The 26,221-nt window shown below is 40.4% G+C and overlaps 1 protein-coding gene across 1 annotated transcript; it reads right to left on the bottom strand.

Moving 5' to 3' along the window:
- Positions 1–4,823: 4,823 nt before the first annotated feature.
- Positions 4,824–24,942, bottom strand: LOC148020183 (Transcription initiation factor TFIIE, beta subunit). The gene is made up of 4 exons (XM_087700489.1): positions 24,535–24,942; positions 5,957–6,088; positions 5,689–5,805; positions 4,824–5,594 (listed from the first exon to the last, which is right to left on the bottom strand). The coding sequence occupies exons 1-4, from the start codon at positions 24,793–24,795 to the stop codon at positions 5,250–5,252; spliced, it is 855 nt and encodes a 284-aa protein (XP_087556615.1). The 5' UTR covers positions 24,796–24,942; the 3' UTR covers positions 4,824–5,249.
- Between the last annotated feature and the right edge of the window lie 1,279 nt (positions 24,943–26,221).

Raw genomic sequence — 26,221 nt, 5'->3', positions numbered from 1 at the left:
AGACTTCCGCTAGAAGGTGTTGCTTTGTCAACACTCGAGGGCTCTATCTCATCCATCCTTGGACTTTCTTATTTAACTTGAGTAGCATCACATGAAAGCGGCTACTTTGTTTCTTCCTCTTGACTTTATCACTTCTCAGACACCACAAGTGTTTGTAATGTAGTGGCAACTACATCAAGCTATCATACTTCAAATATTGTAGGCTCAAGTGTCTTCTCTTGAGAGACAAGAAGTGGCTTTTCTAGAACTAGCTTCTCGATCTAGATTGTGTTTAGTTTTGTCTCCTCAACTATATTTGTCCTTAACCTAGATTTGTGTTCTCTTTCTCTTTCCCTTGGATTTTGATGGGACTTGATGGTCGGTGTAGGTGGTTGTGCAGATAGTTTTACCAACCAAATCCAATGATTTTCCACATAAAACCCTTGAGCAAGCAACAACAATTTGGGAACTGATTATAGCTTTATGCTAGCTCTCCATTGATGGTAGCAATGTTGGTCTTTGCTAAGGTTCCAAGAGGATTCCTACACTAAGTGGTTCCTTCTTGTCCTCATGTCTTAAGTAGTTCCTTGGGAATTCTTTGACTATCCTCACTAGGGTTTTGTTTTGACTCAGAGATAGGTGACTCACCCTTCCCTTGAGGAGAGACAAGGTTGCCTTTCCTAAAAGCAAAGATTAGTATTTGATGCACCACATAGTCCACTTCGCATTGAGTTTCACGCTTAAAAGGTCATCCAAGCAAGACTTACCTTCCTATATCCTCTAGATTGGGAAGCACATAGAACATGATGGATATGCTTTCAGTCTCTACAGTTAAAAGAATCTTGCATCTACCTAGGAGGGAATATGGTGATCCTTCATGCACTCTATTACCTGCATTTGATGGGATGAGATCATGTTGACCAATCTGAGTCCATATATCATAAGTGAGGATGTTGTAATTTGAACCTTCATCAATAAGAGCATCAAGAATGAGCTCGTTCTTGGTTGTTAGCTTTGACCTTGAGATATGAAAGAGGTATTAGCTCTTCATCTCAAGGTCAGGGTTTGTGGCTTTGACCTTTCAAATGTTAGGCTAAGTAGACTTGGTTAGGGTGCCACTAGAAGCCTTGCATGTTGGACAATCATGATACATGTGAGTGATGCCACACTTAATGCATCTTAGGTCAGTATTTGTGGATTTATTTATATCCATCCAATCTACTAGCTATGGCCCTTGCCTTTGTGCCACTAGCTCGTTCATTTTGTGATCAAATAGTTGGATGGAAGTGTACACGCATAGTTAACTCATTAGGTTTAAGGACTTCTAGACTTCTCAATCTAGTCTACTATTAATAAGCACATCAAGTAAGTATTAGGCTCACAATAGCCAAATAAAAACTCTTGACTCTTCTTGCAATGATAAGTGTGTGGATGGTCGTGACTTGTGTGTACTTTTATCCTTGGACTCCTTAGGTTTGTCAATTCTCCTTTGGTATCAATTGTTTTTGCCTCTCTATCTCTCCACTCTTAATCCTCAAGTTGTTAGATCTTGCACTAGGTGCAATTGTCCTTGGCCATGCTTGATTTGTCTTTTGACTTAGACAATTAATACTCATGATCTAATTAACCTTGCAAGCTAGGATGTAGTTGTGATTGATCCTCAACAGCACTCAACTTGTTAAGTAATTGGCCTTCTAACCAATGAGCAACCGAGTGTGTTTCTTGAATTTGGTTTGAGGTCCTATGTAAGTGCCTTTAAGGCTATGCATCATCTTTATCTTGTGTAAGGAAACTTCTTAATTGATGGCACTCTACATTTGATTATGATTGGCTCATGACTCCAAAAATGAGTTAATAACTCCTCCCAAAGGTGATGGCCTAGTTGTTAGCCCTTGGGATCATAATTATAAGGTTGTGGATTCAAGTCTAGTTGGGTACATCACTTGGTTGAACACCTATATTCACTGTGTGTTCTTGTAAATGCAAACTCTTGCCCATTCAAACACTTGGTTGGTCCTCCTCCTTGGTGGGGCCACGAAAGAGGCTCCCAATATGATCAAGCTCCATTGCTCATTCAGCCTTAGAGTTATCTTATCTCTACATATAAAAACATTAACATGGCTCTTACTCACTCTCTCAACTAATATTTGGAGGGGAGGTCCTCCCTTTGGGGGCATTCGACTATCTTATTTGGAATTTAAAAAATGAGTTAGTAACCCCAAAACTTACTCACCATCTTGTAGACTTTAATGCATGATTAATTAATCTCCCTTCGATGATGAGTCTCTTGATGGTTGTCTTGCAATGATGTACATTCTATCATAAGACGTAGATTTTTTTATATTTAACTCATGTACAAAAAACTTCCGTTACTTTAACATATTGCCTCCATCCAAATACTTGAGGGTAACATCTAAGTTTCTTTCACCATCAACATCTTTATTGTTTAAATCTATGTTATGGGTGCAATCAACATGATAAGAGTGCACATGATAATAGACAAAAAAGATGTAGTTGAGTTCTAATTAGAAAAGCAACAACGAGAAGAGGAGGGATTCAAGGAGTCAAGATGAAAAGTAATATATTTTTCCAAACTCCCATGATCTTGAAGTTTTCAACTTTTGCAAAAATGCTATTATGTTTGCACATGTTTATGCTTAATTCATGATTTTGGGTGGTACATCTCACAAAAAGGTCCATGTTACATCAATCTTCAATCTTGCACTCTCATTGGCTAGCCCTTAATTTTTGTAGTATTTAGTTACTAGTCTTTTCTGAGAACCCAAATCTCCCATCATGTTACATTGAAGGTCCCTTATGCACCTTACGTAAAAGATAGCCACCACATCTCTCAGTTTAACCAAAGAAAGAATCATATCTCTCATGTTAGCCCTAAGTTTTGAGACAATAAATTGTCACAAAGCATAATGTGTATAAATTTAACAAAACTAAACCTTTCAAGTACACATTCAGATATCTAAATCCACAAATTTCACATTCCCTAGATTTTGTGAATAAATTAAGTGAAGCTCTATATTTTTAGATCTTCTAACCTAAGCTTTAATGTTTATTTTAAATTATGAATACTAAACAATTTTCAAGACATTCATTCCAACTTTAAATATGTAAACAGCAACCAATTCCAGTTTTCTCACCTTGCTACTCTAGCCTACCATTTAGGATATGCAATTACGTGAAATGATAAATATTTATCAAAGAAAAAAAAATTATACATGCCCTATGGCTTGTACATACGAAGCTATTAAAAATATGTATTTCTATTATATCAGAACAAGATATCCCATATGCCTTGTGCTACCAATGTCCAGCCCATCTACAAAACCATTCCCTCTTTTACTTTAATGATGTTTATTGGAGTCATAGGATCTAGCCCACAAAGGGAAGCTCAAAAAGTATATTGAGTAGGATCATCCAAGAAAGGACACCTAATAACACTAATAAACAACCCATCTGCGTTCTCCTTTATTTGAGTCCTAGCCCACAAAGTGAAGCTTGAAAAAAACTTTATAGCAATTTCTAAGATATGTAAGAGGTATGTGATCAACCCATCTGCAAAACCGCTCCCTCTTATTCATTCAATAGTGTTTACTGGAATCATATCCCACAAAGATAAGCTCAAAAGCATCCTCAAAGATCATCCAAAAAAGGAAACTTGATAGCAATTTCCAAGATTTGTAAAGGATGTAGATGGATGAGTTTGAGATCATAATTTTCTCATATTTTCTCAGGTTGCATATGGTTTCCTAATTTCTATTGGACCTGCATATGTTCAATTGTGTTGAAGATTCTTCCGTATACATAAATTAATTGTGTCATCCAAAATGAACAACTTCGAAATCATATAACCAAATGAAACACATATCTCCTCTTTTTCACTTAATTTAATTTAATAGAAACTGTGGAGACTGAAATTAGACCAACATATAAAGTACATAGCTCTGTCAAGAATGTTAGATATACTCAATGTCCCACTCTTATAAGGTGCCACCAATGATCCATGGTACTCAAAGTTGTAAGGCCCCCATTATGAGAAGAAGCCATATGTCAGCCCAAATATTGATCGGGTCCTGACTTATATATCAGATGAGATCTATGTGACCGAATGGCAAACATTTTATCGTTGCGAGTCTAACCTTTAGGTTAGACAGAGTAGTTATATTGATAGCTCGAGACACGTTGCATCAAGTTGTCAAATAAGAGAGTTATCAAGGACCCTAGCTTACAGTAAAGAGAATATTCTCTAAAATATTCCCTAGCCAGCTAGTGACGATATACATGAGAGATCAACAAACATGTGCATATAAAAGATCAACAGACACATGAACACATGAAAGATCAACAGACACGTGCATATGAAAGGTCAACAAACACGTGTGCACATGGAAGATCAACAGACACATGTACATATGAAAAGTCACTCATCATAACCCCTTTCATAAGCTATAAAAGCTAAACTCCTTCAAAACCATCAATCATCTATATTTCACCCAATCAGAGTTGTTCCAACTAGCCTTATGCTCTTCACCTATCTTCTATCTAGATCGCCATCTAATCTTCACAGTGAAAGCACACAAATGAAAAAACCATCTTTGTATCAGTTATTTGAAGCTTTAAAAAAAATTATTCTCCTCTTATCTCCTGTGTACTCTCTAACTCTTTCTCGGATTCTGTTTGCTACGCCATGTAATTTTTACAAAGAGAAGCTAAGAACCTGAAATTCAACACTTACTCTTGTGTACTTGCAAGTAATCACGGTTCCAACTTAATGAATATGACAATGATGATCATTCAAATGGGATGAGGCAGAACTTCGGGTTTTTTCACAAGGGGTTGGGAGGTTGTGAGTGTGTTGTTTTTTTTTTGTGCAGGGGGAGATCCCAATTGTGGACAGTTCTCTGCAGCTCACTTAATTTTACGTTTGAACATTGATTGCAGTACCTCAGAACCACTTAATTTGAATAAGAAATACCAGATGCTCCAACCACATTGCTGGAGTTCGAGATCCTTGCACTTGTGTTACATTTTCTATCAGATCCATCCTCAGTTTATAATTCTTTAAAAAGACGCTTGAGAACTTCATCAGCACCTCAAGCATCATTTCAGACAGTATTCTCTTTCCAAAAAATTAAGGACCACATATTTACAACTATAGCTAGCTCCCTTAGAATCAAGCAAATGCAATTTCCATCATAAGGATGAGCTTCCCAAGTGTGTGAAAGCCACCAACAAATGAAAAATCTTGTCATTCCCTAGGTGTTAGGGACTTGCATATTCTGAAACAGTTCAGGCAAGTGGGCATTCGTAAGTTTAGTCCGTTTGAAGTTCCGTTGTTTTTTGGGCTTCGGCTTCTTTTGTTGTGAGCCTTGAACTCCAGCTGCAGCTTTCCTGCTTGCTGTATTAGTTGCAGGCTTCATGCCAGCTTTCTGTAGTTCTCTTTCAACATCCACAAACTCTCTAGGCTTGTCTATGCTTCTTACAAGCTCCTTCACATCATCATCCACTTTGATCTGTACTTTCGGATCGTTTGGAAATGCAATATCCTCTTGTGAATCACTATTCATGAGCAACCAGACTTGTCCACTAGCTTTCAACTCCTGCATGTACCAAAAGATCAGCATGCCATTGTGAAAGGTTTTGGTACCATACAAAATGCAACTAAGACCTGAAAAGTCTCATTATGCAATTTACCTGCAAGTCTTTCATGATATTTGGATACGAGTCTTTTAAATCGCCTGTGGATATGCCCTCAATGTATTTCCTGATTAGGTACAGCAAGTCGTCCTTATTTTTTATGTCATGTTTAGACTGCAAAAGTGATTGACAAACTTTTTGTGTAAGCTGTTTGATTGTAAACATTTCATCACAAACTAAATAAAAGTTACTATTATTTGGCATTTCATATTAGAGAACCCATAGGACTCAAATAAGCTCGTGGTAAAAAAGTAAAGAGGTGCACCTTGTATGAGAAACGCTCCCCATCAAAAGAAACTTTGACATTGTTCTTTAAACTTTCAAAAACATCCTTGTTTAATCTCACATCAACGAAACACGTCTCATTGATTTCATCAAGTGAAAGCGCTCGCCTTGTCTGCTCATTGACAGGAAAATGCTATTAATATGCTTTTTCAAAGTTTTTAGCACAGGACTTATAATATGGTTCTAGATGTAGCACTACCAGCTATAAGTTCAAAAATCCAAGTGTTACCAACAGCTTCATAAGAGTATATACCAGACATCATACATATATGAATTGCATCACCTAACCTCTTCTGATCATAGCTACAAGACTGTCTGGAGTTTGCCTGGCTTACATTAAGAAACTCCTGAATTCCTTTTTCAACTGCTCCAAGTTTGGCCACATGGCGACACAAAAAGACACTGGAAACCATCTCAGACCATAGCACAAGCAAGGACCATTTAAAGACCTTGGAGCAGTGAAACACCATTTCTGGGCCTTCTAACAGAGAAACAACCCAACAGGCCCATAGGGCAATGGCCATGTTTTTCTTCTTCTTTTTAAGGGTTACTAACAAAGATGCAAGCAAATTCTCTGGTCAATTAAGCATAGCTAATCAAGACAAGGTGATAGTTGGTGATAGTCGATTATCACAATAGCCTGCCTTTTGTAACTGAAACACAAAACACATGATAAAGTAGAATAGCTAGACAACTTGATTTTGTAAAAACCAACCTCACACATGCTTAAACCCCTTTCATTTTTGCTGAAGGCTAGTGGTTGCATTCAGTGAGTGGTTTGGTTTGTTAAATTGACCACTTTCATGTTTGCTATGGGCTAATGCTAAGCATTCAGTGAGTGGTTTAGTTTGTCTTTTACCACTTTCTCATTTGCTAAGGGCTAGTGATAGCATTCATGAGTAATACAAACAGAAATCCTTAATTTAAGAGTAGAAAGTCAGAATCAAAGTTGAAAATTAAAATTTAAAAATATTTGTACATCGAACCATGAATATAAAATCACCAACATCCTACATTCTCCCCCACCAAGTCTCTTCTCATCTTTGATTACAATACACCTGCTGCTGCAGCTCTGAGTCATGAAAGGGTCTTCCATTGTGCTATTGTTGGTTATGCTGGAAACATAATTAGAACTGGATTCCACAGTGAGCTGGAACTTTGGGTGGTGCTTAAACTGCATCACCACCAAGAATCGACTCCCTCATTTGAACAAGGAGCTAAAGTTGGTCGCAAAAAAGTTGTCAAAGGGATGCATGAAGGTCTAAGTGTTCTCAATCTAGGCTGCAGCCACACAACCATCAAAGGGATGCATGAAGATCTAGGTGAAAGCACTTGCTAGGATCAAGACAGAGTACAATGCAAACTAAGTGCAGAAAGAAGAGTGACTTGACGGAGAGAGTGCACGACACAATCAGTAGATGGGTGTGCCACTTTAGGTTTAGATAGATAATATATAAAGTACAAGAGTGTTAAGGGTGCGTTCACACCCGAACACCATAAAAGGCACAATGAGCCTTTATTCCCAACAACCTCCCACCTAAAGGCAACGTGCCTGAAGGTAGAGAAAAGAATCAACTAAGTCTATGTATGTACAAAGTGGAAATACACAAACACTATCCAACTGTTAGCAAATTAGTCAGTTCACGGTTGAGTCTATACATGTGGTACAGCAAGCTAGGCACAGAGATATTTTAGGCATTTTATTTGCCAACATTTATTGTGTTTTGGCATTATTTGCAGCCAGTCGGCCAGCATTTAATGCTGACCAGCGACCAGTCATATTTTTGGCATTTATTTGGCCTATATATTCTCAGGCTCCCTCCTCCACAATTCATTCATTCATCGCCTGACAATTCTTGGAGAGAGGGAGCATGTGCCAATGCCTCCACAGCCGGTGACTCACATTGCTTCTGTACTGTCTCATGTCTTGGTATATGGATTCCATTTCCCGAGCATACATCTAAATTCTCATCCATATTGTGTTCTTTCTTTCCCTTTCTCTTTTGTCTTGTGTTTCAACAATTTATTACAGCTTATGTTCACGCTTCCATTGCTGCACCACTTCTGACATGGTATCGGATTTCAAGATTTGTATTCATGTTGTGTTTTCTTGCTGATTTCAGGACTGTTTTCACCCTTGCTGATCGGGCGGCTGCTGCTCCAACCAGGCGACCTGTTTTACCTGCGTTTTTTGCTAACGTCAACATCCGAACAGCCTGCGTGTCCATTTCAGCCTGCATTTTGATGCCTCTACATCTCTTGGCTAGGCGCTTGCATTATCAAGCCGTTTTTGCTGTTTTTGGCAGTTTTTGACTGATTTCTTGACTTTTTACAAGAACTTTTGTCTTATTTTGGTCAGATTTTGGGTTATAATGTATGTGAACTCTTGCTTTTTGCAGTCTATGATCGTGTTTTGGCTGTGTTCCCTCTCCAAATACCTTATTTTCTCTACTTCTTTTCTAAATCCTCTACAGATGGCTCCTCCATGCACATCCACTAATGACAAGCTCCATGGACCTGATTATTACACATGGAGTGCAGTGATGAAGGCCTGGTTTATCCAGAAGTGGTTATGGTACGTGGTTGGCGGAGCTATTGCACATCCTCAACAGCCTTCTCATGTTCCATCTAATTTTGATGAAGACAACCATGAGGAGGCAGTGCTTACATGGGATTCAGATGATACTCGTGCTTATTCGGCCTTACTTCAGTGTATTTCCAAAGAAGTCTTACCAGTGGTCATCTCATGCAGGACAGCTTCAAACGTATGGTCGAAGTTGCAGTTGATGCACGAGGCTCCTTCCACCATGAGGGCCGTTACTCTCTACGGCCAACTCCAACAACTGAAGTTTGAACCCAAAGATACGATCCAATCATTCCTACTTCGAGTTACCCAACTCCAAGACCAGCTTCGCACTATGCAGTCTGCCCTATCAGAGGCACATCTTGTTGGTACGATACTCTACAAGCTTCCTCGGGGTTTTGACGAAGTGGCGAATGCTTTACGGGCACAGACATCTACGACTCCTATCAGTTTCTTCATATATCCTCGATGTTGCTTGAGATGAGGCAACTTTGCGACTACAGAGGAGGCTTCCATCACATTATGAAGGTTTAGGTGAGGCTTTTGCAGCTTCAGAGATGGATTCGAAGATGAAAAAGTCGAAGGCCCAGTATTACCACTGTGGCAAGAAGGGTCATTTATGGAAGGACTGTAAATAGTTAGTGGCTTCCAAGAAGAAAAAGGAGTAGAAGACAAAGCGGGATGCGAACTCCTCCGACGAGTCATCATCTGCCTCACATTCCAACTTAGCTCCTCCGGCCAAGGCAAAGTCAAAGGCGCAAAAGGAATCCTCTTCTTCGCATCGTGGGAAGGGCTTAGTGGTCGCTTCCTCAGCTGCTTTCTAGTGGTGGTGATGAGGTCATCCCTCACGACTCTCCAATGCCAGAGAGGGAGTGTGAGAGGGTGGTGAGATAGGGCAATTGTGTCTCATCTATATTTCTATACAGATGCACAGGATCCAGTGAGGGACGTCCCTGACGCATTGACCAAAGTCTGGCAGGTTCAAATCCTAGAGCTAGGATTAACAACCAAGTTCATCATGGGCTAGTTATTTGACAAAGAGCGGGTGGCTTTAGTCTAGAGCTCACATGAGGGGACACTTTGGCGGTCTAGCCAAAGAAGGGGAATCCATGATCATTTATACACTGCGGCATTGGTGACAGGATAATCACGTGTACTACATCAGAGGCATCGTTGACAGACATGAAAGCTGCTATGATTCTTCTCTATTTTCAGGAGCTGGTACGATTGACATCAACATTAAGTTCTCTCCGAGGCACCTTGGTGGTGGCTTGGGCACCCACTACTTGGGTATCCATGGTTCTACTCTGATGGACGTTGTTGTATGTACTATGATGCGATTATCATTGTATATTGTATTGTATCACATCACCCATGATCTAAGAGAGGGTGTTAGTAGATTAGTCAGTTCATGGTTGAGTCTGTACATGTGATACAGCAAGCTAGGCACAGAGATATTTTAAGCATTTTATTTGCCAACATTTATTGTGTTTTGGCATTATTTGCAGCCAGTTGGCCAGCATTATTTTTGGCATTTATTTGGCCCATATATTCTCAGGCTCCCTCCACAATTCATTCATTCATCACCTGAGAGTTCTTGGAGAGAGGGAGCATGTACCAGTGCCTCCACAACCGGTGACTCACATTCCTTATCTACTGTCTCATGTCTTAGTATATGGATTTCATTTCCTGAGCATACATCTAACGTCTCATTTGTATTGTGTTCTTTCTTTCCCTTTCTAGCAGGATGCAGACGAGTTGGTCAGCTATCATAGGCAAGCGAGTAATTGAAGGATTGCGCGAGCAGACAAGTGAGCAACTGACGAGTTGCGCAGGTCAGACGGAAGGTGTCACGAGGACATGAAAATTTGATACTTTGCTTATGTTTAATTGACGTTTGATCAAAGGATTAATCAAATGTGCAATTAAAAGATGCACATGTGAGGTGCAAGCTACTTTTTTACAATTGAAGGCCCAAGGACCCTATGAAAAAGATGGGTGTCAAAGGCAAAAGTTGTAACAAGTTACATTTGTTAGAGTATAGGTGAATTTTGGTGTCAGTTTGTCCCTAGGACCATTAATTGGCCATTAAGTGTCAGTGGTGACACTAGGGACTAGGCATTAATTAATGGATTAATGCTTGTCCAAGGGTCAATTAGTGCATGGGACCACTTTGCGTTGCAAATGGCCTAGCCAATTAATTTTTGGATAGGCAAGGTCAATTTTCTGGGCATGGATTAAGGGCTGAATTAATTTTCAGAATTAATTCTGAAAATTAATTAAATGGCTGAAAATTGCTGAAAATGGATTAAGAAAGCTGCCACTTGGCAAAACTTTCTCATGCAAGTGGGGGAAAGGCTAAATACGACTTAAGGGAGAGGAAAATCTCATTTTTTCATTTTGGAGTTGTTGGGAAGAGGTGTTGGACTGTTGCTGCCAGCTTTTGGGGCCAATCCCCAACCATTGGAGACCATTTTGGTGATGGAGATTGCATATTCTTGACCTTTGGAAGCTGGCAATTGCTGCTGATGCACTTTCTCCTGAAGATCACTGCCTCTCATGCTCCTATTGTTGTTGGTGCATCCGTTTGGGGCCGGTACAGCAGGGCAACAACTGATTTTGATCAGTTCTTCGCGACAAATCTCAAAATTTTCTCTCTCTACAGCATTCTCTCATCTCCTTCAACCTATGCTCATTCATTATCAGCAATTCTCAACCATTCAGAGGAGATCTCAGCCATTTTTGGTGGGCTGATCTGTAATTTCTGCAGTAAACCCTAATTTACAGTAGAAATTAGGGTTTAGCAACCACCTTGGGATCCATGCCAGAGATTGAAGGCTCAAGGGACTAAAATCAACAGCTGATAATTGAAAATTATCAAGGGATTTCAGGAGCCAACCCATCCCGAATTGATTTGGGGCAGCATTTGGCCCGCCAAGGGTCAAATTGGAGAAGAAGTCTTGGGTGAATTCAAGGGGCAAATAACCCAAAAGGCTTGCTGGTCATTTATGACAGCAAGAGCAATTGGTTAGCAAGAGAAGATTGAAGAATCTCAAGTTGTTCTCTTTCCAATTGAATGAAAGCTAAAGAAATATCGCAAGGGGCGCCAATTTTGGGGCCAACAGGGTGTCTACTGTCCAAGAATGTTATGGTAAAGTGTGTATTTCATTTTATGTGCATTTATTTATTGCTGTAATTAACTCTTAAATCAAGTTATCACCACCCATTCCAAGAAGGAAGGCTGGTTACAGAAGGCATTAGTCACAAGCGACAGATCAACATGTAGCACGCAAGCCACACGGAGGGCATAGGCAACAGATCAACACACAGCGTGCAAGACCGAACCCGGTCCGTTGGTCAAGCGGGCGACACGAATGCAAGTCTAACTGGCAAGAGAGGGGTCCTGGTCTATGCGAGGACAAGCCCGTTTTCTTTTCCCTCATTTTTCTTTAATTTTTGCAATTTTTCCCTTCTCCCCTTTGTTGGGCATTCATATGCCAAGCACAATGTGCAATTTTGACCGTGAAAATTTGACAGCCACCTCGGAATGATATGTGCTCAAAATTGAGGGCCTAGGACTTCAATTCTAGTAACTAAAATTGAGGAATTTCAAGGAGATTCAAGAGGGCAATCAACCAATATCAAATTCGGGGCTGAATTTGCCTTTCAAGGAGCAAGGTGAAAGCCAATCTCTGAGCAAACTAAGGGACAAATTGGTTTGGAGGCTTGTTGGTCAATTTTGACAACAAGTGGCACTTGGATTAGCCAAGGAGGTTAGAGGTCTCAATTGTACTCCAATACCGCAAGAGGTGCCAATTTTGGGGCCAACAAGCTGTCCATTGTCCAAGATTAAAATAGTAACATTTATATTTTCAATTTATGTAAATTTTATGCTTGCTGTGATTAGTGTTAATTTAGGTTATTACCACCCTCTCCAAGAAGAAAGGTTGGTTTCTGTCTTCATCGAGCAAGCCATGTGTATTGAGGATTCTTCTTCAAGAGCTGTTTTAGCGACAAGTTGGCATGTGAGAGTTTCATAACAAGCTGGCTTTGCTCCTACTTAGTTCTCACATGGACCCCTTTGGCAACATAGTTGAAGATGAGGAATCCATGGTTGAAGATGAGGAATCCATGGTCATAATGTGCTTCCGCGACACTGTTCATGACAAGCAAAAAGATTCAACTATTTGTACTCTCTATGATCCAAATTTCTTTAATGATCAACATCCACATTACCATCTTTTTTTAGGCACCTTAGTATTGGTTTGATAACCGAAAGCTTTGGTATCCATAGTTCATCTATTGTTATTGTTTTGATATATTATGGTATTACAATTTTTTGCAAGCTTCTTGTTGTGATATGGGACATGGTGATGGTTACTAGGGACTTATACCATATCATCATTATATATCTTATAAGTTATTACATTGTTCAACCATGATCTACAAGAAGGTTTTAGCTTTGTACATATCCTAAGTTCATGCACTCTTCAATGGGCACCTAAGTATGCATACTACTGCCCACAATAATGACAAGTGAGAGAGGACTTAGGATCATGGGACTTACTACATGATTGACATGAGACTTAGACTTGCCCTTATCGAGTTGTGAGCCTCTACCATGGTTATTATTCCCTTTACCATCATATCTGCCTCTAATTATAAGTGCATGAGAAGTACATTGCATCATTGTTCTTCCTATTCACTTCCTCTGTAAGCAAAGCTCCTCTACATTAGAGCATTTAAATCCATTTTCAAGGGGATTAGCACCCATAATAGTACAAAATGTATCCTAAGACTTAGGTAGTGTAATAAGCAAGTATAGAGACATTATGTTATCCTCAAACCTAGTACTTTGCAAATACTAAGGAACATGGGGCCCATCACCTATGGTGAATGAGAGGTTTTTCGAAAGTAAGATTACCATATGGATGAGAAAAAAGCAAGGATTTAATTTGTGATAAAAGACTTTGATTGTTCAAAGCTTAGCCAAGATCCCAACAAACCAATAGAAAATGCAGTAAAAGGCCAACAGTATTCCACTTATACCACTTAAAGGTGTTAAAATTGATATCCTTTTTGTGAGAGGTTGCCACACAAGCAAATTAGTGTTAAAATAGCCTTGTTGTAGCATTTGAGTGGCTTATTTTGGGGATGCTAGTGACATGTTTTTTGGGCCTCCTTTTTATTGGCATACTTAGCACTGGCCATAGCTTGTGCTCTTACGTTTTTTCATACGTAATACAAGCTTTACCTATCATCCATGACTTCGGACCTCACTCATTAACAATTCATTCCTGTTGTACTAGCACAAAGAATCCCAATACGAGGCCTTTCTACCTACGAATAATTATAGCCTAGACTTGTAACTTAGGATGGTAGACATACCTAGTTTGGCATAGGGCACTTATGCAAGTATGCACACACTTGCTAAGGTTGTTAACAGTCTAGTCAACTCATGTGTGAGTTGTGCCAGGCATTCTAATATTTTTTCGGTATTTTTTAGTGGTCATTACATCTATACAAGTATACAAGTGCACAAGTTCCACAAAGGGACTTCCCTGATACATTGACTAAAGTCTAGTAGGTTTGAAATCCTAGAGCTCGAATTGACTTCTAGGTTCATGATGGGCTATTACTTAATAGAAAGCAAATTTGGCTCCTAGTCCGAGCTCACATGAGAGGACACTTTGGCAATCTTGGCCAAAGATAGGGAATCCATGTTCACGTATGCTCATACACATTTTTTGATCATGTATGCCACTACAAGGCATTGTTAACAAACACAAAGAGTTACTTTGATTCTTCTCTATTTTCAAGCTCTCGTACGATTGGTATCGACAATCAAGTTCTCTCCAAGGCACCTTGGTGGTGGCTTGATCACCCACTGCGTGGGCATCCATGGTCCTATTCGGGTGGTCCTTGTTGTATGGACTATAATGAGTCTGACGGCAAATGTGAAAGGGTCAAGATAGAGTACAAATCAGGTTTAGTGCAGAGTTCAGAGTGGGCAATGAGCAAACCATTCTGCTAGAAGACCTTTTGTAAGGTCTACAAGGTTATCATCTATATGTACCTTGACAAGCTCAATGCTCTTGTTGTCAAGTACATCCCTGATAAAAAGATACTTCACCTATATGTGCTTTGTCTTTGCATGAAAGATAGGATTCCATGCTAGTATGATAGCAATCTGATTGTCACAGTGGAGAATAGGAACCTCATTAATACCAAGCGCTCTCACCAAACGTGAAAACCATAACACCTCTTTGCATGTCTAAGTGACACACAGAGAAGACCCTTCAATCTATCTCCGAGTATACGCATGCCAAGAATGTGAATGGCCTCACCAAGATCCTTCATATCAAAGCTATTGTGTAAACTCTGCTTCAAGGAGTCCAAGGCATAAACATCCCTATTTGCAATCAGCATATCATCCACATACAAAACCAAGAGAATAAGGCTGCCATCTGTTGCCTTCTTGGTGTATAAGCAGTGATCAACTTGAGAGCAATGGAATCCCTGAGATTGCATAAATGTATCAAATTTATAATACCATTCTCATGGTGTCTGTTTCAGCCCATACAAACTCTTGTTGAGTTTCCATACCATGTGCTCTTTTCCCTTTGCAACAAAACCCTCAATTGCTGCATATAGATCTCCTCATGCAAGTCACCATGTAAGAAGGTCGTCTTGACATCTATCTGTATGAGTTCCATATCTTCAGATGCAACCAAGCCCAAGATGGTTCGCAAAGTAATCATTTTGACAAGGGAAAAGATTTCATCCAAAGTCAATTCCACGTTCTTACTTGTACCCTTTAGCAACCAATTGTGCCTTATACTTTGGCAAAGAACCATAAGTGACTTTCATTTTTTAAATCCATTGGCATGGTAGCACTTTTTGCCCTTTAGGCAAATGCACCAAATCCCAAATGCCATTTTTTATGAGAGATTCCATCTTTGACAGCATAGCCTTATGCCATTTCTTGTTGTCTTTTCTATCCATTGCTTCCTGAAAGCATGACAACTCACCACTGTCTGTCAACATGACATAATCAGCCACATAATTGACACCAAGAACAAACCTATCTAGTTGTCTTTGCACTCTGGTTGACTTACGGACCCAATGGTCAACATTTGCTCGGTGTTCATCTTGCAAATTTGCATTAACAGCTTGCTGTTCTGCAAGTTCAACATGCTGTGCAACTGGTTCTGGTTGTTCCAAACGCATCTATTCTTGATGAATTTATGGTACATCATGGGCAATGTCTTGCTTATCATTTTCAGCATTATTTTCAAGGACATTTACAACAGGCATTTGTTGTTGTCTAGCAAGAATCCTTTGTTGTCCAATGGATACATCCTCCTGGGTTCTAACCTCCTCTGTCTTTTTGGGTTGTTTATGCATGTGATCTTCCCGGAAGATGGCATCATTGCTGCGTAATACTTTTCTTTTCTAAGGATCCCATAATCAATACCCCATTTTACCTTCATCACCATATCCTAGGAAAATACATTTACAGGACTTTGGCTCAAGTTTGTTGTGTTCTTCCTTGCGAATGTGCACAAAAGCCTTGCACCAAACACTCTCAAGTGAGCATACGAAGGTGGCTTGCCTGACCACGCTTCTTCAGGAACTCTTCCCCCCTCCCCCCTTCCCCCCCCCCCCCCCCCAGAAAGACCTGTTTGGTGATCCATTAATCAAGGGTACGGCTGAAATAGCAGCCTCTACCCAAAATCCATGAGATAAAGCAGCATGTGACAGCATTGTATGGACGTATGGACCTTGTCTCGAATGGTCCTGTTCATACGCTCTACAACATCATTTTGGGGCGGATCATGAGGAGCGGTGAGCTCCCTTTTAATCCCTTTGCTGTCACAAAAGTCTTGAAAGGCTTTAGACACATATTCCCCACCATTGTCAGAGAGAAGACACTCTAATGTCTTACTCGTTTGATTTTCAACAAGGGCTAGAAGTTTCTTAAATATATCCAAGGCCTCGTCTTTGCGACGGATTGGATAAACCCATACTTTGCCTGTGGCATCAACAACAAAGGTAATGAAATACGTCTTTCTCCCTAGAGATAATCCTAGCATTTGATATGCATCTGAATGTACCAACTCTAAGGGTGAAGACTTTAGAGAGATTTCTTATCTGACGTTTGAGAATGTTTACCATAAATACAAAGATCACACAGTTCAAAATCAGCATACCTCAAAGACGACAAATAACCCAAGCGAGAAAGCACTTTCATTCCAGTTTGACTCATGTGTCCCAACCAGCTATGCCACAAAGAAACAGTTGGCTGCTCAATTATGGCGACTACATGATCACGCACACTAGACACATGCAAAGGATACAAAGTATCACTTTTGGAGCCCTTGGCAACAATGTGAGAACCCTTACAAATTTTCCATTTGCTATCCCCAAAGGTGGTGTAATAGCCTTCATCATCTAGCTGCCCTGTGCTTATCAAGCTCTTCTTGAGCTGAGGTACATGTCTCATATTATGCAAAACACACATGGAGCCATGCTGAAATTTCAATTTCACACTGCCAATGCTTGCAATTTTACATGCATAGTTAGCCCCCAAGTGGACAACACCACGTGCACCACCATTGTAGTCAAGAAACCACTCATGATATGGTGTGACATGAAAGGACGCACCTGAATCAAGTATCCAAGTGTGCATGTCATCCTCAAAATCTGCAATCAATGCATGTGCACTCAAAGAAGAAAGAAGTACATCACCGTCGTCATTCTCATGAGTGACTACATTGACCTCTTCTATTTTTACACTGCTCTTCCTTGCAGGAGGGCTATTCTTTTTCTCAACCTTGTTGTCTTCAATGTTCTTGTTTTTGCCTTTCTCTTTCTTCAATTGAAAACAATCCCGTTCGTATTGGCCTTTTTAGCCACAATGATGGCATTCCACATTTTTGCCACAAGACTTGCTGCGTGAAATCTGGTGTGCAATGCATTAGAAGACTTGTTTGCTGAATTATTTTGCCTGTTGAGTTTTTCCATCAGCAAAGAACTCTCCGCATCAGAATATAGCATCTGAGCATTTGAGTTACTCAAAGCTGTCCTAAAAGTATCCCAACTTTCAAGCAAAGTGCATAGCAAGAAAGTAGCCTTGAACTCATTATCAATATGGAAATCCAAAGCAATCAGCAGACTGAAAATTGAGTTGAACTCGTTCAAATGTAAAGACATGGCCGTACCCTCTTTCATGCAAAAGTCCGTTAACTTTTTCAGCCAATAAACCTTGCTGGTTGCACTTTTATGAGCATACAATTCTTCAAGCCTTTGCCACACTGCATATGCTGAATTCAGCTTCTCAATGTTAAAGAGCAAGTTGTCTGACACTGTAAGCTCAATGGTAGAGCGTGCAAGCTCATTCAAGTCATCCCACTTGTCTTGTTCCATACCTGCTGGTTTTATTCCCTTAGCTTCAATGGGCTTCACCTATTTCTTCTGCACCAAGACATTTAGCATTGTTTTTGCCATATTGCAAAATTATGTGCACCCTCAAGCTTCTTGATGTGCAAAAGATTGCCGCTATCACTGTTTCCAAACATAATTTGCAACACTAAATTGTCTTAGAAGTCACCAAATGCAAGCCAAATGTCACACAAGTGACCATGGTACATTGCAAGTACCAATCAGCAGTGAAAATCAAAAAAAAATGCAGAAATTTCAGATCTGCAAATTGATTCAAAAGTTGACTGCAATTTCTGCTCCAAAAGCATTCACGAGCACAAATTTGAGAATTTTGGTCAAAAGCCCCAAATTTTCAAAAGGAAATCCATCGAGATTACATCAATACATGTACCCAAGTGCATATACCAGGAGTTCTGGGGCAAATTGATGAAATTCCGCAAAAGCCCTGATTTACACAAATTTCAATGAAATTGAAGAAATTTCACTAAAATGTGAAAAGCCCGAAAATTTCATGGACAAATGTGCACCAATTTTGCAATTTTTGAATGAGATTATCTTGTTCTACATCACAATCCCCAAATCTGGGAAAAGCCCCAATTTTTCGAGCCAAGATTGCACACTGTGCTTGTGCATGCAAACACCCGGTAGTGGGAGAGGAAAAATTGCAAGAAATTAGAGAAAAAAAATGGTGACAAATCTATCAACTCGTGGCGCAGCGTTGACCTTCAACGTGCCACCTTATCAGCCCGTCCATCGCAACCTTTCACCTGCCTTGTCACGTGCTGCCTAGTCCTTACTACTTGTGCCTATCCGCCTAACTGCTGCAACGTTGACCAATTGCAGTTGTCGCAAGTCGTGTCGTCTGTCGCCTACCCTAGCTCTAGTATTATTTAGGTATTTTTTAGTGGTCATTATGGTGATTATTTTAGCATTTTATGCTGGCTGACCTAATCACTTTCTTGGCACTATTTTGTCCTATTTATTCGGGCTCCTCCACATTCAATCATTCATCACTTGCAGATCATGTGCATGCTCTATTGAAGAGGAGCCGATGCCGATGCCCACCCAACTAGCGACTCACTATTGTATGCGATCATCTCATGTTTGTTATATGGATTCCATTTCCCGAACACACCTTTGAGTTCTTTGCAATGTTCTTGTGTTTTCTCTTTCTTTTCTCTTCTATCTTGTGTTCAGCAATTTATTTCAACATTCTTTCACGCTTCCATTGCTGCATCCACTTCTAATAAAGGTTTAATGTAATTAATCACAAAAGTGGTCATGCCAAGGCTAAGAGGTGAATCGTGAGCTCTCACACTCTACTTGAAGCATCGTTGTCATTGTTTACAGCTCCAGTGCCTCCCTTGCATTGTTGCAAGTTTTTGGCTACTTTTTGGTTGCACTTTTGTCCAATTTGCATGCTATGTTTGTGTGTTCAAGGCATACAAGCTATATTTTTCAAACCAGCCTTTTGAATGGTCTAGGCTTCATCGATCGTCACATCCTCATCAGAACCATCAAGCAAATTGAACCACACATGAGATGATGTCATACTTCTTCCATAGTGACCATCTTGGATCAACAATAGTGACCAAATCCAAAGTTGGGTTGTCCAATTGAGATAGTAAGCAACCAAGGCACCCACTTATTAATGAGGTGATCACACACTTCTTGTCCACTTTATGATCATTCACAGAAAATATTCCCCCTACTATCCCCAAGCCGACAGCCAAGCAAAGTCCACAAACAAAACGTTGATCAATGTCATGACCAAAACTGTCTCAACTTCTTGGAGCAATTGGAACAATAAACTCATGGCCGCTCTATGGACATACCGGACAGCCTACAAAATGGTCATCAACCAAACACCCTTTAGACTGACATAAGGCACATGCGCGATCATGCCTATAGAATTCTTTGTTCCAGGTCTAAGAATAGTTCTATTCTACTCAGCTCTTGGACAAATGGTTGCTCCATCGACTCTTAAGACTCCTCCAAGTGACTTCAATGGTGGTCCTTGTTAGGAAGGAAAGCTGATTTCTCATCTACCTTGGTTGGGTTGGACCAATGCCTAGCAGGTTTGCCTATTGCAAGATATGGCATTCCCTGATCTCCTCCATTACGAAACCTATTCTCCTTTCGTGCATGACTTGGCACAGAGTGGGGATGTTCATGTTCTCTAGTAGTGGAGTGATGCTCCTCACATATCCCCAAGCCACAAAGGGATGATTGTGAGAGGACAATAGTCGTGCATCTTGATGCTTAAAATAAATTATTATGATGCAATGGATTTGTTAGCTTGCCACATTTTATCAATCTATCATCTACTGGTTGTCAGTCTTGTTAAAGTTTGTCAGGAACATTAGAGCTTTGACTATTCTAGAGCACTTAGTTTGAGTGCATTTCTTTTTGAGTGAGTGTCAAGAGTGTTCACACCATGCAAGCCATAGTCTCCAGCTATCAAGAGGAGCCAGCCATTTGCGATCTATCCAAGGCAGCCCAATTTCTTTAGGGCAATAGCATTTTTCACTTCAGTTGGGACTGGTTGGCCAGTTTGTGAGTGGTTGACTGCACATTTTTGTCCCCACGCTGCTTATCGGCCAGATTTGGTGTTATTTGGCTATATATAGCCAGCTCACTTGATGGGGCATATTATCTCTATCTACCTTCCAAAGGTACTCGCTAAAATTGCAGCATTCTTCTCCATCATTTGCGAGGGTTGCTGGCTGCATACTCCATCTCCGTCATGCTCCCTAGTGATGTCATCATTTTCCATTGTCCAACCTGATCCAATGCCCTCAACTAACACTTTGGGCTATGTGCAGGGACTGATCAATGTATTATTGTGTTCCACATTCTCTTTGGATTCAATGCAAATTTCTCTTTCATTCTGCTGTCCTCTCTTTTCTGCTTTTCACTCCGTGTTCACGTTCCTCTTTTGTTGTGCACTCTCACAAGATCCTAAATGGAGACTTTCTACATGCATCAAAAAGTCTAGCAAATTCAAATCATGGAGCTAGGATTAACATCTAGGTTCGTGATGGACTGTTTGATAGCAAGTGATCTTTGTTCCTAGTCTAAGCTCACACAAGTGGCCACCTCAACAATCTAGTAGAAGGGGAGGAATCCATGGTCATGGTGTGCTTCCATTGGGCACTAGTGATAGGCAAAGATTCAGTTATTCCCACTTTCTATAATCTAGGTCTAAGAGTGATCAACATCAACTTGGTGCTTCTTCTTTGATGTCTTCTACACTAGGAATCATGACCCAAAGCTAGAGTCTTGGAGTATTTCTACTAGTGCATATTGTCAAAAGATGACATACCAACGAGACAGTGGGACTTGCGGGGAGGAACACGGAGTTAACTCGGCAAACATGGAGAAGAGGAAGAGAAGAGAGAAGAAACTTTGATTAATGGAATGATGAAGATCTGAATCATGAAGTGAATGTGATACAAGGGAACAAGGGTACCGTAGCACAAGGAAGATGATGAAGACAGCCACGAACCACAAACCACAATGTCCTCCTGAAGGGGTGTAAGGGTAGTGGAGAGGCTAGAGACAAGAGGTAACGGATTGAATGAATCAGCCATAAGGAATGAATGAGAGAGTGGCCTATAAATAGGCACAATCAGTCTAGGATGGCGCCCCTTTTTGGGGCTACAAACCCTATACGCAAAAACGCAAAAACACAAAAACACAAACTGCGGGTGAAGGGTGAAGGGTTTCTCAACACATATGGGTACTTCAAGCATCTTCTTTGAAGTTTGAGTATCCTTTGTCATTGTTTTCTATTCGATGGTGGTATAGGTGTTTGGCAAATCGTTGTTATGGGATATGGTATTGCTTCCTAGGGAATTGTTGTTCCCCATCATTGTGTAATATATATTTAATTGTGTTGACCACCCATGATCTAAGAGAGGGTGTTACCATGTACATTCCATGGGTGCTTGGGCATTTATTAGGCTTTGCACTAGGCGCTTTCTGGGCAATCGAGCAATCTACTTTGGAGCTAGCTCATGTATCTCGTGTCCCAATGTCTATAAATACTTCACCACTCTTGTAGTATCACATCACATCCATCTAGAGACCCGGAGTTTGAAGGTACTATTGATCACCACATGTGCCATTCACTTGTGTTGATGTACAATATATCTCTTGTATTCTATTATGGATTTCATTACCCATTCATTCATTCTTTGAGTTCTTGTGCTCATTGCACTATTCTTCTCCATTCTTGGTGATTTTATAGTCTATCACAACAATCTCTCTCCCTTCCATTGCTGCCCCTTATTCTGACAATAACAACTTTGCAGAAGGAGGCAGGTTGCGGCAAATGACTTCATCCTCGTCCAATCTCGACTCTAGTTCCTTGAGTATGGTTTTCTACATGCATCGACTTATCTGGTAGTTTGAAACAATAAAGATGGTGTGAGGTGGAAGTTCCACAACAAGTTGGCTTTGCTTCTAGTTGGTTTTCACATGGTGGACCCCTTTGGCAACATAGTTGAAAATGAGAAATTCATGGTTATCATGTGCTTCCATAGGGCCATTCATGACAAGTAAAGAGAGCTATTTGTACTCCCAATGATCTAGGTTTTTTGTATGATTGACATCAACACCAACGTCTTTTTTTAGGCATCTTAGTATTTTCTTGATAACCCAAAGCTTTGGTATCCATGGTCCATTTGTTGTTCTTGTTTTGAGATATTGTGGTGGTACAATTTTTGACAGACTTCTTGCTGTGGTATGAGACATGGCAATGGTTCCTAGGTACTTGTACCTTACAATCACTATATATTTTATTATAATATTCACCCATGATCTACGAGAAGGTTTTAGTTTTACACATATACTAGGTTCATGTACTCTTTAGTGGCCACCTTGGTCCTTAGTGTGCATTTCAATGGTCACTTACTCAATGGCACATTTTGGGAGTTGTGTGGCAATATTTATGCAAACCAACCTGATTCTTTGGCCTCTCCAGACCAACATTTTTGGGGGCATAGCGCCCATCAACTATAGTAAATGAGAGGTTTTTTGAAAGTTAAACATCATATGGATGAGAACAAAGCAAGCTAAGAAAGCAAGGATTTAATTTGTGATAAAAGATTTTGATTTTTTTAAGCTTGTACAAGATCCAATAGGCCAACACAAAAGGCAATAAAAGGCCGACATTGTCCCACTTAGGCCACTTACAAGTGTTAAAATGGGATTATTGTAGCATATGAGTGGCTTAATTTGGGGACGCTGATGGTGACATTTTTTTTAAGACCTCCTTTGATCATGCCAAGGCTCGGAGGTGAATTGTGGAGCTCACACTCTTTGATCTATCTCCTCTACCTTGTTCGACTACTGAAATCCTAAAATACAGATCAGACCAGCAAGTAGTCAAGTTTGACTATCTTGCTTTTCTAGATTGGCATAAATTGACAGACCAGTTAGTAGTTAAGTTTCACTATCTTGCTAATTGGAATACATTAATAGTGCAAGAATCTTGTACCATTAAAGGACCCTAAAATTGGTCCAAAACAACTACTGCAAGGCTTTAGAGACCTAAACCGAGTCCTTCAAGCGGGTTACAAAGCTGATTGACAAACTGCTCAATGACTCAAGGTAATCTTTAAGCTGCATGAGACCTTGAGACTTTTCTACTTGTCATTGGCAGGTACTATTTATATGGGACAAGGCACAAGTGTCAGCCAAAATTCCCATCCTGTAATTGTAGCATCAATGTCATTGTTTGCAGCCTCCAGTGTCTCCCCTGCCTTGTTGTAAGTCGTTGGCTGCTTAATTGCACTTCTTGTCCAGGTTGCATGCTGTGTTTCTGTGTTCGAGGCAGACCAGCTGTGTTTTTCAAACCAGCCTTTGAATGGTAAGAAATGCTGTCAACTCGCCCACTTTGTCCCCAGTTCCTTGAGCTAGCAGTATTTCTTTTTTGCCGTAGAACAGTTTCTACACATCTGATCAGACTTACCTCTGCTCTTTGATATTGTGTTTCTATCGTTCCCAGTCGAACAGATTGCTGCCATATCTGTAAGCCTTGATAAATGATACAGGTTCACATTTAATTCTAGGGAGCTAGTTGAGTTGATTAAACCCTTGCCCTATGACATTCGCAATACGCCAAAACCTTTGCATGTTCACTTGCCAATCTGTGGATGATAAGATAAACAGTACATGGAAATCCTCCTCCTACACGCTCTGAACAAACCTTGCTTACACAGCAAAAGCATCTTATGTCACTTATAAAAGCAGTAAGGGGCTATATGTCTTAAAAACGTCCAGTCTCTTTCGACAAATTGCCCCTGAGCTGAAAAAGTTTCTCTTCCTTAACCTAACCGAAAGATCCTTCTTCTCTGGCTGCAATGCCTGAGAAAGGCCTTCGTTCTCTAACACGATCGTTCTACAGCTCTCTAACATATTCAAAGTTTTTAAGAAACGCCTATGAAAGGCCTTCATTCGGCTGTTCTCTAACATAATCGCAGTCTTAAAACAACGACAAAATCAAGGAAAGAACAGGGAAATACCTCCAAGAGCAGGTCAATGACGCGCTTGATCTGCGCACCGACCGGCGCATTCCTAACAGTGGCGATGCGCTGCAGCTGTTCGGTGTCATTGCGGAAGGAGAGGCGTTGAGACAGAGGGGGCTGCTGTGTAGAGGATTGCGCTGCGGGAGGGGCGGGCGGCTTCTTTGGCAGGGCCTGCTTCGCCTGCGCAACGTTCTTGAGGAGAGCCTGGTTCTTCTGCTGCTGTTTGTTGAACCGTTCAAGCTTCTGTTGAAGCGCCATAAACAGGCAAGGTTATGAGATTAAGATCTATGCCGCCTTGCACGGCATATAAAGACGCGCACAGACAAGACGGACAGACAAGAAATTTGGACGGGGGGAGCTACGAGGAGAAAGACAAGAGTCCTGAAGAGACTATCAGAAAATGCCAACTGTAAATTGACCTGCCCGTAGGCTAGTAATATATCGAGTAAATTGGGAAATTCTTCTTATAACGTAAAACAAATCTTACTTTGAGAGAGAGATATTAAACTAGGTTGACACGTTCAGGCTTAGGTTTTGGGATTTTATTTATTAAATCATTTGAGGTGGGTATTGTGATAATTTCATCTCCTTTTTTTTTGGGGTCCTTGCCAAAGGGGTAGGAATTAGGTAGGGAGACAAGGGTTTTCGAAATGACAATCTTACCATTATATTTAGTAATCTTTTGTAAATATTTTTCATGGGTATATAATGATCTTCTCATTCTTCCTTAAATCCTCCTTAGGTGCATCTATGATGACTTGTGGGTTGCTTCTTTGTTCATTACTCAAAGGTAGATGATGATACACATCATAAGGAAAAGGCACGTATATTCTACTACTTGGGCTGAGAATAGCTACTTAAAAGTGTGACTAGTAGCTCCTAAGAGACCCAATTAGATGGAATCATATGCTTTTGGGTAGCACCATCCACCACAAATGCAATTCATGGGGAATTGACTTAGAATCGACAATAGGATATAAGGGGTCTTCTTACCGTTCTACACTTATTCCATCTAAAACAGTAGGGATACTTTGTAAGAGAGGGGGACTTAATAACAATGAAATACTAGCTACACTGGGGCTGGTATATAAGGTGAGAGAGACTTAATTTTTCATTATCAGATAATTAATACAAGTCTTCTTTCTCCTTCACCTTACTCTCCAAGCTTCCATGTCTTCTCTCCCTCTCTTCCAGTCTTTCTCTCTCCATTTCTAATCTTTCTCTCTCCTCGTAACTGTCTTTCTCTCTCTTATGCTCTTCTTCTTATTATTCTTTGCATTCTTCTCTCTCTTCTTTCTCTCTCCCAGTCCCTCTCCTTGACAATTGGTATCAGAGCCTACTTTTTAGGTCATTCCTTTCTCTCTCCTTCCTTTAGATTTAGTTCCTTTTTCAGTCTCAGGAAACCCTACTGTGCACAGGTACAGCATTGACGAACCCCAGCAGCCAAGAAGTACTATAGAGATGGCAGCTTTCTTGGAAGACAGACAGGAGCTGTAAGGGGCAGTGATGGAGTACCACAGGGGGATGGCAGCTTTCTTGAAGACCATAGCAAAAAGCTTTATTACGCCTACTGTCTACAGCCCAAAAGCAGTATTGCGTTTTGAAAATCGATGTTTCCTGGCCACAGATCTCTTATCAGTGCTCTAGCTCTCTCATGAGCAAACCAGCAAAATCTGCACCTCGA

This window comes from Lygodium microphyllum, chromosome 19, assembly GCF_053477565.2.
Source record: "Lygodium microphyllum isolate KBCC chromosome 19, Lygodium_microphyllum_v1.1.10, whole genome shotgun sequence".
In the NCBI taxonomy this organism is placed as follows: Eukaryota; Viridiplantae; Streptophyta; class Polypodiopsida; order Schizaeales; family Lygodiaceae; genus Lygodium; species Lygodium microphyllum.
Note: the sequence above shows the minus strand (reverse complement) of the source record. Positions and strands in the feature narration are given on the sequence as shown.